The sequence below is a fragment of the Telopea speciosissima genome, chromosome 9 (assembly GCF_018873765.1).
Source record: "Telopea speciosissima isolate NSW1024214 ecotype Mountain lineage chromosome 9, Tspe_v1, whole genome shotgun sequence".
NCBI classification, from domain to species: Eukaryota; Viridiplantae; Streptophyta; class Magnoliopsida; order Proteales; family Proteaceae; genus Telopea; species Telopea speciosissima.
In genome coordinates, this window is record NC_057924.1 from 13,254,951 (window position 1) to 13,269,996 (window position 15,046).

At 39.1% G+C, this 15,046-nt stretch overlaps 1 protein-coding gene across 2 annotated transcripts in view; it reads left to right on the top strand.

The window, feature by feature from the left end:
• Positions 1-15,046, top strand: part of LOC122640640 (MLO-like protein 11) — a 69,640-nt gene that overhangs the window by 46,497 nt on the left and 8,097 nt on the right. For both annotated transcript variants that reach the window (XM_043833857.1, XM_043833858.1), the window contains 7 exons: positions 4,982-5,067; positions 6,355-6,404; positions 6,715-6,755; positions 7,081-7,251; positions 7,362-7,397; positions 8,311-8,378; positions 8,479-8,539. In XM_043833857.1, the coding sequence (XP_043689792.1) occupies positions 4,982-5,067; positions 6,355-6,404; positions 6,715-6,755; positions 7,081-7,251; positions 7,362-7,397; positions 8,311-8,378; positions 8,479-8,539 (513 nt within the window). The remainder of the gene's footprint in view (positions 1-4,981; positions 5,068-6,354; positions 6,405-6,714; positions 6,756-7,080; positions 7,252-7,361; positions 7,398-8,310; positions 8,379-8,478; positions 8,540-15,046) is intronic.

Here is a 15,046-nt window from a genome sequence, read left to right on the forward strand (position 1 = left end):
AAGCGAAGAAGCTCATATTCTGGGTTAAGGCCACCAAGCAAAATAAGGATCCATTCCTTTTCTCGGCTTCTGTAGACCTTTGCCTCATCATCTGAATTGGACAGATGGAGGTTGTTATAGTGATCATATTCCTCCCACAAGCTAATAACAGTGTTGTAGTAATCAGATATACTCTTATCACCCTGTTTCATATAGATGATTTTTTGGAGGATTTGATACACTTTTGTTGCATCACCAACTCTATCAAAAACCTTGGAGAAACTGTCCCAGATATCTTTCGCAATCTCCTTACTCATAAACCTCCTACCTATCTCAGGTTTCATAGAGAATATCAGCCAAGTCATAACAGCGGAGTTCTCAATCTCCCATTTGAGATAGCCTGGATCAGTTGTAGCAGGAGCCTTGATAGAGCCAGTAATGTATCCCAACTTTCTCCTACTGCGTAGGGACAACTTCATAGAACGGGACCAATCCAAGTAGTTGGTATTGTCCAATTTCACAACAGATATTTGGGTGTTGGGATTGTCAAAGGAAGCCATAGTTGGGACACCACTGGCTGGAATTGGTCCACTGACCTGAGAATCAGCCCCAGACATAGTAGACATACTGCTAAACAACTCAAGGGAATGCAAAATAAAGCCTTGTATAAATGGGGAGACACCTCAACCCAACCACAATAAGGAGAACAGCAAGCAACAGGCAAACCGAGAGCATACAATTGATGAAAAAACACAAACTAAATGCTTCCACAAACCAAACAACAGCAGCACATATCATCCAAGGCCATAACACTAATCAAATCTGCCACTCACAGTAGCTAGGAACCACACAAGATAGCACAGCCTCAACAAAGATCTTCAACAGAAAAAAATGAAAGAGAAAATACCCTGCTGGCAGAAACAGTGCAGCATCGTGGATGAGAATAAGGCTCTCAAACCTGCTTCATGTACCAATCGAGACCTTAGGGGCCTTAAAGAGGACCTCTAGGCGACTCAAAAGGGCCCAGCCCCAAAGCAAACCAAGCTGCCAATCCGGCAGAATCGAACAGCGAAGAGAAAAAGCTGGCGGAAATCTGGGCAGCAACCTTTGGAGCAGCACTCCTCGAACTGCTTCTCTCTTCAACCGAATGCTGGAGGGGTTGAAAAAACACCCCTAGACGATCCAAATGCACCAAACCTCATCCCAAAAGGTTGAGAGATGAGGGAGAAACGAAAAACAATGATACAGAGGCTGGCGGTAACAATGGTGGAGCTGCTAGAGCTTCAACTCTTCTTCATCAGTATCTGCAGTCCCTCCATTTTATATTGAATCAAAGAATGGAACTCCAAGGGATGTATTGCTTCACATTGTACAGCCCCTAATGGAACCCTAAAGGGAAGAAGGGTTCCAAGAGAGGTAAAAGAAACAAGGCTGATCCTAGCTGACTCTCAAACCAGAGGACCTTGAAGCTCTGATACCAAGTTAAGATTTACAGATGATCGATCCTAGTAATGGAGGAAGGGTTTACAGCATGAAGGAGAAGAAGAGAGGAGAAGAGAGGAAGAAGAAGATAGTTGGAGAGAATCGTAGAATGTTAGAAGGGGCTACTCCTAACATCCATTTACTTCATTAAACCATTCTTAGGAAATTACAAGGACCTCCCTAGGGAGGTAAAAGAGAAACAGAAATAAACGTTAAAAATACAACTCTAATGACTTATGACATAGACATGTACTAAAGTACCCCTAGTACATAAACTCTAACAGGATCGACCCGACTTGGAGGAGTATTTATTTGTCAAGTCAGAGAGTGAAAAATAAGATTTCGGGTTTTTTCGTGTTAGGGTTTTTTGGAGAGAGTTTTTGCCGACCTTTGGGTGTTCTTAAGAGATCTTCGTTGTATTTTGTTCCATTACATAGTGAATCATCTTAAGTTTTGCCCGTGGACATAACACATATGTTGGTGTGTGAACCACGTTAAATTTTTGTGTCATCTTTGCTCTGTTTTGTTTCTTTGTATTTCTTGATGTTTGTTTTAACAAATAATAAATTCGTAAGAATATCGGCATCAACCATGCCTTCTCTGTTTTGCTTTTAACTTTTAAGTAGGCTGGGAATGTTGTGCTTTGTTCCTTATAGAACAATATTCTTGTAAGTTTTGTGGCTGATAAAGATTTTTAGGTTATGTGAACATGGGTACCGTGTCAGATCAGAAAGTTTCTGAAATCTGGAACTGGGGAAACCATCTATATATTTGATATATATTTCTGTCACATTCCAAGATCATGCTAACAGGTGAAGGAGCCTATGTTTAAAAAGTTTGGCTTAGATTATGGAGAATACCTTTTCATGCTCTTGCTTTCTGGTCTTCAATATATATTCACTGTATTGGTTCAAAGGCAAGTCAATTGTTAGGAAATTAAGGGCCATATGTGCACATATATTTAGGTGTATTAGATGCTGGGTAGATCCATAGATCTGAATAGATTCTCACTCATATAGGAAGAGTACGTGTGCTAGCTTACATGTTTGTAAAGCAAGTAGTCATTTACTATAATACATGTTAGTAAAGTGAGTGAAAGGTACACATTTATGAGAAATTAAGGAAAGAAAGGAACTGTGATCTGGAAAGTGGAAACACACAACAGTATGCTATAACTAGGATAAGAGTAATTTGAGTATCTATATGCGATAGAGACAAATCTATTTCCAAAAACAATTATCTAGGGGTGTCCAGACACTCAGACACGTTTGACATGATCCAGGTGGCAGGTGCAAGGATCAAGATATTGGGACCAGGGATTGAATTTGTCCTGCCTGATCATGATCTGGGTTGGTTCAAGTAGCCAAGGCACACAGTGAATCGATCTATCTTGATCTGGATGGGCTGACTCTTAAAACCTTCCATGGATGGATAGATGAGAATATATGAAGGGGATATCTCGTACAAATCATAGATTTTTACTCACACCAGAGTCAACTCAAATCAAGATAATAAAGACTCGATGAGAAAATGAAGTTTTACCCTATAGTATTTTAGCAATGTAGACTTCAGATTTTATAGGTCTTTTTATGGGGTTCATATATATAGTTGTCAAGGCGTCGCCTAGGCGGGCGCCTTGGATGCCTTGTTGGTGTCGCCTTGATTTTTTACCCTATCCAACACCTTGGGTCGCCTAGACGCCGTGATAACTATGATATATACTACAAATTGTGATTATCATCTTTTTGTCCAATGGAATGATAAGATTTTTTAGCTGATCCCAAGAAAAAATTGTAGAACACAAACTATTCTTAGCTGGAGGATTTTTTAACCAGGGTGATAACTTAGAATCTTGCTCCCTCTTGAGTACCTCAAAACCTCCTACCCTGCCTTAATTTTTCTCCTACCTATCTTTAAGTCATTATTTTCTTTTGTTACATAGGTTTTTATTTTTTCTTCTTTTCTAGCTTTGTTAATTATGTTTGGATACTTTGACATGTTTTTCATGCCTGTATAATACAATATGCTATCATATACCTTTGTACCGGCTAAGTTCATGGGCTGGAAATAAGCGGACTTGAACCACTGACATCTGCCACAGGGTAAACCACCACCTCTCAGGCCTCCCCGACTTATTCTACTATAGAGACCAATGATAGACAATAACCCCCCCGAACACAATTTTCATTGTACTGGTGCTCTCCAAAGAGTAGATCTTCTGAAAATTTCAAAGGAAATTCCAACAATTTCTCCCGCTCCTTAGAAGTCCACGGAGACAGAGTTGATGGATGCTCCCATATCCATACCATGAGTAGTTGAAGCAAGTGAATGATTTGAATTAGAGTTATTTCATGGGATGACACACGTATATATTGAGCTTGTAATGGCACCTCGTAATTCAAAACTCTCTACGGCTGAAGAATGATATTGTTCTTGGGCCACCATAGAAAGGGTCGACGACGGAATGAACGACAAAATTTTATGATAGTTTTTTCATACACCTTCATATGGCTATATGGTTTTTTCATTTCCTGTTGTACCAGTGATTGTTTTCCTAACTTGTACTAATTTTCTTACCCCCCCCCCCCCCAAAAAAAAAAAAAAAAAAGAAGTAAATAAAATTGCATAGTATGTTAAAATGAAACTTACTATAACATTTGCAAATTGCTTGTAGTTTTCTTTAGTTTTGCATGGTAACACCATAAAGTGATATTTATTAGAAGAAAACATAACAATTTAAATTAGGATATCAACATTGGTTGGTATATCACTTTGCATGTCAAAACAGTGAGCTAGGAATTAGGATCGCTTTCCCCCCCCCCCCCCCTCTTAATATGTCATTAATTTGATGCCAATATATTTCCAACAAAGTTTTAATGGCCCTATTCTTACCAATATTGTGTTTTTCCTTTAGATAGCCATTGTTGATAAGATTCTCATAGTTGACCGCCTATTAACTCGATATAAAATAGTAGCTGACCTTTTGCATTATCTGTAAATTGTATGTGGAGTTGTTTATCTATGTATTTCTTTATCTCTTTTGAGTAATGTATATTGATATATTATCATCTTTTTAGTGTCAATTAGGCCAGACTTAGAATTTTATTTTATTTTTTGGTAGCAAATTATAGGTTGGTCAACTCAAGCTTTTGATTTAAGGGTTGGTTTCTTGGAGGTGTCACCCAATTGGTTGTCAGTGCTTCTTGAAAGAGATGACCAACTGAATGTTTGGGGGATGGATACGTAGCATTTAATTTAATTGTTGAATAGTCATTATATATTTAGCTTTCTATACCCAAGGAGACCAAGAGGATTGACCTCTTTTCTCTTTTAAATGATTGAAATGGGATGGTTCTTGGTAATCTTGTAGACTTATTGCTGCCTGGTAGTGTTTGTCTTTAACTAATATGAAACAAATGTGTCTTTTATGCGTATGCTCCTTCTTTCACTAATATTACCCTTAAATTTGCCACAGTATGGAAGTATTTACATTTTTTTTTATATTTTCAATGTTTCGCAGAACCACAACCTTACAGCAAAATTTGATTTTCACAGCTATATGGTTCGCTCTATGGAAGAGGAATTCCAAAGGATTGTTGGTGTGAGGTTAGCTACAACCTTGTTAAATTTGCCACTTATTTGGTTATTCACATGACCTTAAGAGATGCTACTAATTTAGTTTATTCTCATGGCATATGAGTCCATATCACTAGCAGAACAATGTTCAATTGCATTCTTTTGAGGTCCGACTCCTCTCCAATACTTAAGGAACCAATCATCTCAAGTTAAGAGAACAAGGAGATGGTACATCTTCTTATCCCAATTGGATGGCTGAGATTAAACGACCCTTTAAATTATTATTTAGATTTTTTATTTAAAAATCTAAATAATCGTTTAGATTATAGTTGGAATATGGTTCCTTAAGTATTGACGAGGAGCCGGATCCTTCTTTTTGTACCCCACAAGTTGTATGTTACTGTAGCTCACCCCCCCCCCCCTCCCTCTTTTACTGTTAATGCTCCTTTGTCGAAATTTCAGTTTTCTCTTATCTGATAAAAGCTAGCATAGAAATGGGAAACATTGTCAACATGCACCATTAACCACTCACTATAGAAGTATTTGATGGTTAATGATCTGAGAGATATGGGAGGAATTTTCAATATCATTTGTATTTTCTGTTATTTATGATCGAGTGACAATCTAATACGGAGTGGTTTTGTCCAGAAGGTAGAGTTCTTTTTGGTGGTTAATCTCCATTGATGTTCAGAGTTTTCATCTCAACTCAAGAATGGCCTTAATATGTGATTTTACATAGTTGAATCAAAATTCCTAATGTGTTTCAAAAGAAGATGGTACTTGATTGTTGGAGTTCACATTGGCCAAACTACAATTTAAAGAAGTTTCCAATTTATCCAGATGGTTTAGGTCCAGAATCGTGAATTTTGTTAGGTTTTTGGTCTCCATTGACATTTAATCTCTTGGTCTCGACTTGGCAACTGGCTTGTGATTCTAAGTTTTACCTAGTTGATTTAAACTTCTTTATTTGAATTAAAATAAGATGGGATCAGTATTTGGAGCTCAGGCTAGCCAAGTTACAAAATCTATTGTTATTTTTTCTCATTCCATGTTTGTAGGTTGGATGTGCTAAGTCTACCAAAAGATGGAGGATATTTCCATGTTGTAGCCCTTTCTTGCCTTAATCAGAACAGTTGCAACTTTAGCAACTACATATATTCTCTGGCTCCATCTGCAATTTGCCTGGTCAATTGTTCTGGGCAATCTACACATTTTTTCTGTAATTTACTGTTTGTTTTAGTGTTGATATTTGTTTGAACAGTAGAATTTTCTTCTGAGCTAACCAACTAAAATGCCTGAATGTGGAATGTATTGCAGTGCACCGTTGTGGGGATTTGTTGTTGCTTTTATGCTGTTTAATGTGAAAGGTATCCTACATTCCTACCTAATAAATTTATTTTTATTTCCTTTTGTGGGGAGTGAGAGGGAAAGGTGGTGGGGGTGTTATTTATGAGATGGTTATGAATACTCGCATGGTTAGACTTGATGTGATTATCACATTTCCAAATCTTATCCAATATTGTATAACCCATCAAACATTAATATCTTAATTTCCTCCCACAACCTTCCTTCTGCAAGCCCCTTTCAGTTTATGGTCTTACAAAATGCCACGTTTAGTTTTAGTTAACTTTATTTAGTGAACTCATGTTTCCATTGGTTTTGATATTGGTTCTGCAGGCTCTAATCTTTATTTCTGGATAGCCATCATTCCTATTATTGTAAGTCCTTGTTCCTTGATTAGTAAAAATAAACTTATAAAAGTAAGTCCTTGTTCCTTTGTAGTGATAAGTATGACAGACATTTGTGCAATTATTGTGCGAAATGTGATTATGTGAATCCATAAAAGTGAACTTATACACACCTTATATGTCAACATGTTTGGAGTATTTTAATTTTCTTCAAGACTAGAAGAATACAATTTGATAAATGAAAGCTGTCATCATACTAATCTTTAGTTTATTATATGTCAGGATTAATTAAGGTATCCAATTGTGGCATCTTTATCACCTCATATTTGTTTTGATTCCCTACATTATTGTGCAGCTTGTGCTTATGGTGGGTACAAAGCTACAACATATTGTTGCAACTTTGACATTGGAGAATGCAGGCATAAATGGATTCTTCGGGGGAACAAAATTAAAACCTCGAGATGAACTTTTCTGGTTTAAGAAGCCAAAATTATTATTATCCTTGATCCATTTTGTTCTGTTCCAGGTTGGTTTTTTTACTCTTTTAGAACAGTTTATTTTCTTCTGTCTACCAATGCACAGTAGGAAACTGAATTCATGTATATGTTCATTTTTTTTTTCTCTTTTTGGATGCAGAATGCGTTTGAGCTCGCATCCTTTTTCTGGTTTTGGGTACATTCTCTTATGGCACTGATTTTGTTTACATTTTGAAATATGGGAACTGACATTTTCCTGCATAATTTCTGACGAACTGAGATTGGTTTCTGTTAACAAAACAGGAATTTCGTGAATGGCTTGAATGATCAATGAGATCAGTCAAGCTCTCTATTTATAATAATAATAATAAAAGAGATTACAAAGGGAAACACTGTTCACAATACTATGCACGACACTGTTCACGATACTGTTCACGTGAACAGTGTCACAGCCCAAATTACAATCCTACCCTTGTTCAAAAGTACATAAATAAAGCATAAATAAAAAACCCAAAATACCCTTATAATATCGGGTAACACATCTCAACAGTTTCCTGATTTCTGGGTTCATAATGGTCCTTTTTTGTTAGAACTGTCAGACGATGGTGAATTTTACCTGAGATGATATCAAATCATCAAGACAACAATCCAAATAGGAAAATAAAGCTTTTAAGTGTAGGAAAGACAGAAGAAAGACAAAAATGCAAAACTAAATTCCTCATTTCTGGGTTCATCAATTATCATGGTCTAATTCTGCAAAAATTTGCAAAATATGATGAATTTGCCGGAGATGAAAGAAAGTAATAAAATCAAGGGCAGACCTCGGCGCAATGGTAAGGTTGCGACCTTGCAGTCGTAGGTTCAAGTTGGGAAACAAACTCTCTGCAAAGCGGGGGTAAGGCTGCGTACATTATGACCCTCCCCAAACTCCGCAGTGGCGGGAGCCTTGTGCACTGGGTACGCCCATATGAAAGAAAGTTTTAAAATCATTTTGCAAAGTAATTCTTTTTAAATGCAAAGATAGGAAAATATTTTTTTTTGGTAACTAGTTATTAGTTTAAATGTGGAATCTGTGGTTTTCATTTCAACCGTCTTAATTTATTTTACAGTGGCAGTTTGGGTACGATTCATGCTATATTAGGAGCCACTTTCTGGTCTATACCCGGCTGATTTTGGGGTATGCAGTTAACCCATTGACTTTGTAGTTTTGTAGGTTTGCTCATTTGGAGTCACTCCATCAGTTTTTCATCAATCACGCACTTCATTGTAATTTGTAGGTTTGCCGGACAGTTCCTCTGCAGCTACAGCACCTTGCCACTCTATGCACTGGTTACCCAGGTAATCCACTAGATAATTATGATCTTTTTCCTGAAAGAGGGGAAGGAAAATTAAATTATATTTAGGGAAATAAAGTCCCAAATCATTATGGTCACGAATTTTATTCATAAGGCTTGGTCATGATTTTTATTGGCTTAGTTGCACTAACAAAAGCATTCCTGCCTCTTCTGAATCACATCATTCCTAGATATTCTTTGGTCCTGACATTTCTACGTTGTATTTTCCATTTTTTGCCTCTTTTGGAATGAATGGATGCTATAAGGCTTTTTTCAAACATCCATGATGAATATCTCATAGAATTAGATCCATTCCTGATATGTAATTTCATTTGTCTCTGCAGGACTATTACTTGTAGATAGTTTAACTTAAATTTACTGGTAGTCATAGCCACTGTTGTTCAAACTTTGTTAATATAACAAAATATTGCCTATACATCCTGGATTTTAAATTGTACTATACGAAATAATGGCATTGATAAGATGAGTCATAATTATTTAATTTTAATTATTAAATAAATGGTTAGTATGCGAGCACGACATATATGAATAAGTGTTTACATACACTTAGGCACTAGTTCTCACCGAGTGTTGGCTGGCCAAGCTTGGCTAAATTTTGGCGGTTTGATTTGGGTCCAAATGTGGGTTATTTCTCCGAGCTGAGCCTATTATCTAGTTGAGGGCTATGCTGACAGTGGCCTGTTTGACATCTGGAATCCTATAACTTTACATGCCCCAGTGAGAGAGAGGAGGTTGAAGCTCTGCCCGGTAAAGGAGGTAGTAGGGCGATTTTTTATGTGAATGGTTGGGTTTGTGAACAGTAAAAATATGAAGGAACTTGGGTATGGCTTCTAAAGTCAAGGCGTGTGGCGATATGATATCTGCAAGCTCCGTTTTGTCTTGTGGCCTCATCGAGTTATCAGAAAGCTCCCTAAAGTGGGTTATGAGGGACTTGGAGATGCTTTCCAAGGAAAGAAAATTATGATAATAAGAAAAGAACATATGAAGGACAGTGGGACCTTGTGTAGAACCTCTTCTAATTCTTTCTACTTTTTATTTATGTAGCCAAACTTCCCTTGATAGCTGATACGTACAGATAATGATAGTGACCTCCAATGACTGAAATACCCTAAGAAATACGTTAAATTTTCAATTCTGTCTACCATATTCTAAGACAAAAGTACATGCGGCTGGGTTATTCTTCAAGGAGATTGTGAGGCTGCATGCTCCTACCACTATGGAGAGTGATTCATTAGCAAGAAGGGCTGTATTTCAGTGCCATTCATGCTTTGCAGCGTCCTGGGAGTGGAGTTGATTCATACTTGGGGAACGTTTTTTTGCGCGAAGGAGCTGCCTTAAGACTTGAACCCATGTCCGCAAGCCATCAGCTTAAACCTTTACCTTTGCACCAACCAAGTAATCATTACTGAAGAGGCGATTAAATTAAGTCTTGGAAACATGCATTTTAGCTGGTGAACATGTGATAAGTGCGGGATGTGACATTGTTGAGATGGACGACTTTACCTGATAGGGGTAATTTAGTCCTATTGTTTTATTTGTTTTATGTTTTATTTTTTATTTCTTTTCTGTATTTTTCCCTCTATCCGATCTCTATTTGGGATTCCTAATTGGAGGGGGAATTCCTAATAGGAATAGGACTAGGGGGGCATTCATACTTTGGTTATGATTTGTGGTTATTATAAATAAGGGGCTGGATGATCGATTCTGGTCATTTAAGCATTCACTCAGTTCTGGTTTTGGTAACATGCTATCAAAGCCGCCTTCTCTGATCTAGGGTTTTCAAAACCTTCCCCCTCCATCGATCTTCTCCACCACCCTTCTCCATCGATCTCTCTTCTCTTTCTTCTTCTCCCTTCCTTGGTCCCTTCCATCCTTCAAGGGCAGAACTAATGAGGTGATCCCATTATGATCTAGTTGCTGCCCTCCATCTCACCTCAAATTTTATGCCCCAAATTCTGTTCACGATAGCTGCTGCCTTCATCTACCTGCGATTTTGGACTGCTCTTGTTTTTTGGAAAATCAACCCTATCGAATGGGAGGTTGATTGTTCATCTTGGAGCATTGCTGGAAGACCTCTGGACAGCACCTACCACAGCTACATCAGCATATTCTGAAGACCCTCAAGTTCCAGCCTCTCTTTTCTCTTATCGATCTCAACTGTCAGGGTTTTGACACCATATCGATTTCTGTTTTTGGGCTACTTGCTTGGGGAGATTTTTTGAGGGACTGTTTCCCTATCACATTGCTACACTCGACCTGCTTATCAACCTCATCTGCTGCAGTTTTTTTGAAGATCTGATTCTTCTTAATTATTGGATTGATTCCTGCTCGGCTGAATTATGGGTGACTCAGAGATGACTACTGCTACTTCTGGAGGAGATGGTTAGATTAGGAATGACTTTCTTCCCTATGCTGTTGCCATTAAACTTGATGGTACAAATTATTTAATTTGGGCCAGGTCATTGTCCTTGACCGTGGCTAGTAGGGGACTCACTGGCCATCTTACTGACACCATCAAACAGCCTACTGAAGAAGGTGCTGCCCGTACTAAATGGGCTGCCAACGATGCTATGGTGATGTCATTTGTTCTGAATTCTATGACCACTGACCTCTCTAGTCAGTATCTCTGCCTTGACACTGCTACTCAGATATGGACTGTCGTCAAGGGAACTTATGGTCGATCAGGTAGTGGTGCTCAGGTTTATGAAATCAGGAAGACACTCCAAAATACTACTCAGAAGGAGATGTCTGTCACTAAGTACTATGCTGCCCTCAAGTGTTTATGGCAGCAATTGGACCATTATGCTCGGTTTCAACCTACTACTACTGCTGACATTACTGCCTATCACTCTTATGTTGATCAGTTTTGGGTCTATGATTTCCTGGCTGGCCTTACTGATGATTATGATCCTATTCGGGTACAAGTCCTTGGTCAGGTTTCTTTCCCCACTTTAGAGGAGACTTTTTCTTATGTTCGCAGTGAAGAGACATGAAGGGCTGCCATGATGATTACTCCCAAAGTTGAGAGATCAGCCTTACAGACTACTGGCTCCACCCCAGATACTTCTTCTGACAGTGTTGCTGCTACTACTACTGCCAAAGAGCCTGTGAAGTGTGATCATTGTTACAAACCATATCACACTAAGGCTCAGTGTTGGAAATTACATGGGAAGCCTGCTGATTTTGAGGCCAAATGTGGTCGTGCTAACTGCTAAGTCTAAAAACAAAGCCAATCACACTGAAAGTGTATCTCCAACTCCCATTGCTGATACTGATTTCTCTCAGGAAGAACTCCAGGCTCTCTGACGTCTGTTGAACACATTTGCTGCCTCTACTACATCTGCTGCCAATTCAGGTTCCTTCTTTGCCCGTACAGGTATTTCCTTTGCTGGTCATTGTGCATCAGTAGTTTCCACTCCCTGGATCACAGACTCCGGTGATACTGATCACATGACAGGTTCTTCTAGTCTTTTTAATACTTATTCTCCTGCTTCTGCTAAGGATAAAGTCAAAATTGCTAATGGGTCCCTCTCCTCCATCTCAGGGAAAGGATCCATTGGTTATTCTCCTTCTCTTACACTGTCATCTGTGTTGCATATTCCAAAATTTACAACTAACCTTGTTTCCATTAGCAGTATCACCAAATCCCTGAATTGTAAAGTGACATTTTTTCCCACTCACTGTGTTTTTCAAGAACTGGACGCGGGGAAGACGATTGGATCGGGTAAAGTGCATGGCAGATTGTACCTGCTTGATGGAGATCCTACACCTACCCAGGCTTTACCTTCTAGGTTCTGTCACCCGACATCTTTCTCTTCTGAATTACACAAATGGCACTCTAGGCTAGGCCATCCTCCTTTAGGTACTTTATCAACTTTATTTTCAGCATTTGTTAAAGACTGTAATAAGGAAGATTTTTTTTGTGAGCCTTGTGTCTTGGCTAAACAGACACGTTCAACTTATCCTATTTCTAATAAAAGATCCTCTTCCTTATTTCATGTTATTCATACTGATGTGTGGGGTCCTAGTAGGAAAGCTTCCCTTTCTGGTCATCGGTGGTATGTCACTTTTATTGATTGCTATTCTAGGTTCACTTGGTTCTACCTTATGCACACAAAAAATGAAGTTTTTTTCATGTTTTCAGCACTTTCATCAGTTGGTTAAGACCCAATTTAATGTCACTCTTCAAATTTTGAGGAGTGACAATGGGACAGAGTATATGGAAGGTCAGTTCCAAAAATACCTTGCTACCCATGGAATCCTCCATCAGACCAGCTGTGTCGACACTCCAGCCCAAAATTGTGTGGCTGAGAGGAAAAACCGCCACCTCTTTGAGGTGGCTATAGCTCTTCTGTTTGCTCGCAATGTCCCTTCCCTTTATTGGGGAGATGCTATCCTTACTGCAGCCTATTTAATTAATAGGCTGCCCAGTCGGGTTCTTCATTCCAAAACCCTTATTGAGCTATTACTTGACTCTTCTTCCTTTTTAGTCCCACCTAAGGTATTTGGCTATGTTTGTTGTGCCAGGGATACAAGGTCCCCTGGTAAACTTGAACCCCGTAGTCTCCGCTGCATTTTCTTGGGTTACTCTGCTACACAGAAGGGGTACAAATGTTATTACCCTCCATCCCGCCAACCTTTTGTCAGCATGGATGTCGTCTTTCATGAAAGTGTTTCATATTATGTGTCCCCACCTCTTCAGGGGGAGAGTGTTAGTGAAGATGTGCTGACTATTGACTCTCTACCTCCACTTTAGTCTGTTTACCACGAATTTGAACCAGTTCGGCCTGCCCCTAGTACTCCCCCTGAGTCAGGGGAGAGGTTCCTATACAGGGGGAGACTATCTCTATTTAGGGGGAGCAATCTACCCCGGTCCAGACTTCTATCCAGAGGACTATTAGTGAATTTCAGAGGAGGATTGATGACAGTACTGTGAAGACCTATGGAAGGAAACATAAGCAGGTTCAATCAACTGTTGCACCAGTACCCATCCAATTGCCGAACCTGGATCCAAAACCTGCCTCTCCACTTGGTAATGTTCCTTCGCTTGAATTACCTATTGCTCTTCGCAAAGGTGTCAGGACTTGCACTCAGCATCCCATATCTCATGTTGTTTCTTATGACTCCTTTTCCCCATCCTTTCGTGCTTTTGTTGCCTCTCTTTCTTCTGTTTGTATTCCTAACAATTGGCAGGAAGCTCTATCAGATGGAAAGTGGAAGGCAGCTATGATGGAAGAAATGGAGGCCTTGAAGAAAAATAACACATGGGAGCTTATGGTTCTTCCACCTGAGAAGAAAACCTTTGGATGTAAATGGGTGTTTGTGGTGAAATAGAAGGTGGATGGCACTGTGGATAGGTATAAGGCACGACTCGTGGCCAAGGGGCTCACTCAGACATACGGCATTGATTACTAGGAAACTTTTGCACCTGTTGCAAAGATAAATGCTATTCGTGTGTTATTATTTTGTGCAGTCAACCTTGGATGGGATTTACAACAGCTAGATGTAAAAAATGCCTTCCTAAATGAAGCACTGGATGAGGAGGTGTATATGGACATTCCACCAGGGTTCTCTTGTGACAGAAACCAAGGAAAAGTATGTAGGCTAAAGCGTGCACTATATGGGCTGAAGCAGTCACCTCGAACATGGTTTGGCTGGTTCCACAAGGTCATGATTTCTGTGGGCTATAAGCAGAGTAATGCTGATCACACACTCTTTATAAAGAGGGCTAGTGAAAAACTCACTGTTCTTATAGTCTAAGTTGATGACATAGTGGTTACTGGCAATGATGGTGATGAGATCAAACGGTTGAAGACCGTCCTTGTACAAGAATTTGAGATTAAAGATCTAATGAAACTATGATACTTTCTTGGGATTGAAGTGGCCAGATCTTCTAAGGCATTTTTCTATCCCAAAGGAAGTATGTCTTAGACTTATTGGTTGAAACCGGGTTGTTAGGCTGCCATCCTTCAGATACTCCTATGGACCCTATTGTTCGGCTCAAGGAAAAAGAGGGTGAGCCTGTTGATAAAGGCTGGTACCAAATACTTGTAGGGAAGCTGATTTATCTCTCACACATAGTTGTCACAGCGTCACGGCGATCCAAGTCGGTGGAGGGGTGTCACGTCGATATATCGACAAGTCGCCAGCCATGGCGTTGCCATAGCGAGCATGTCGACCATGTTTTATTTTTTATTTTCTCTATTTTTAATGTTTTAATAGATGTATACTCAAGCCATATTTTATTTTTTCTCTATTGTTTCTCAAGTTTTAAGAAGAAAATCAAATCGAAGAAGAAATCGAAGAGGGAAAGAAGAAATCGAAAGAAATCGAAAAGGGACAGTAGAAATCGAAGAGGGAAAGAAGATAGGAAGAAGACATCGAAGAAGAATTCGAAGAAGAAATCGAAGAGGGAAAGAAGAAATCGAAGACAGGAAGAAGAAATCGAAGAGGGAAAGAGAGACATGAAGAAGAAATCAAAGAGGGACGC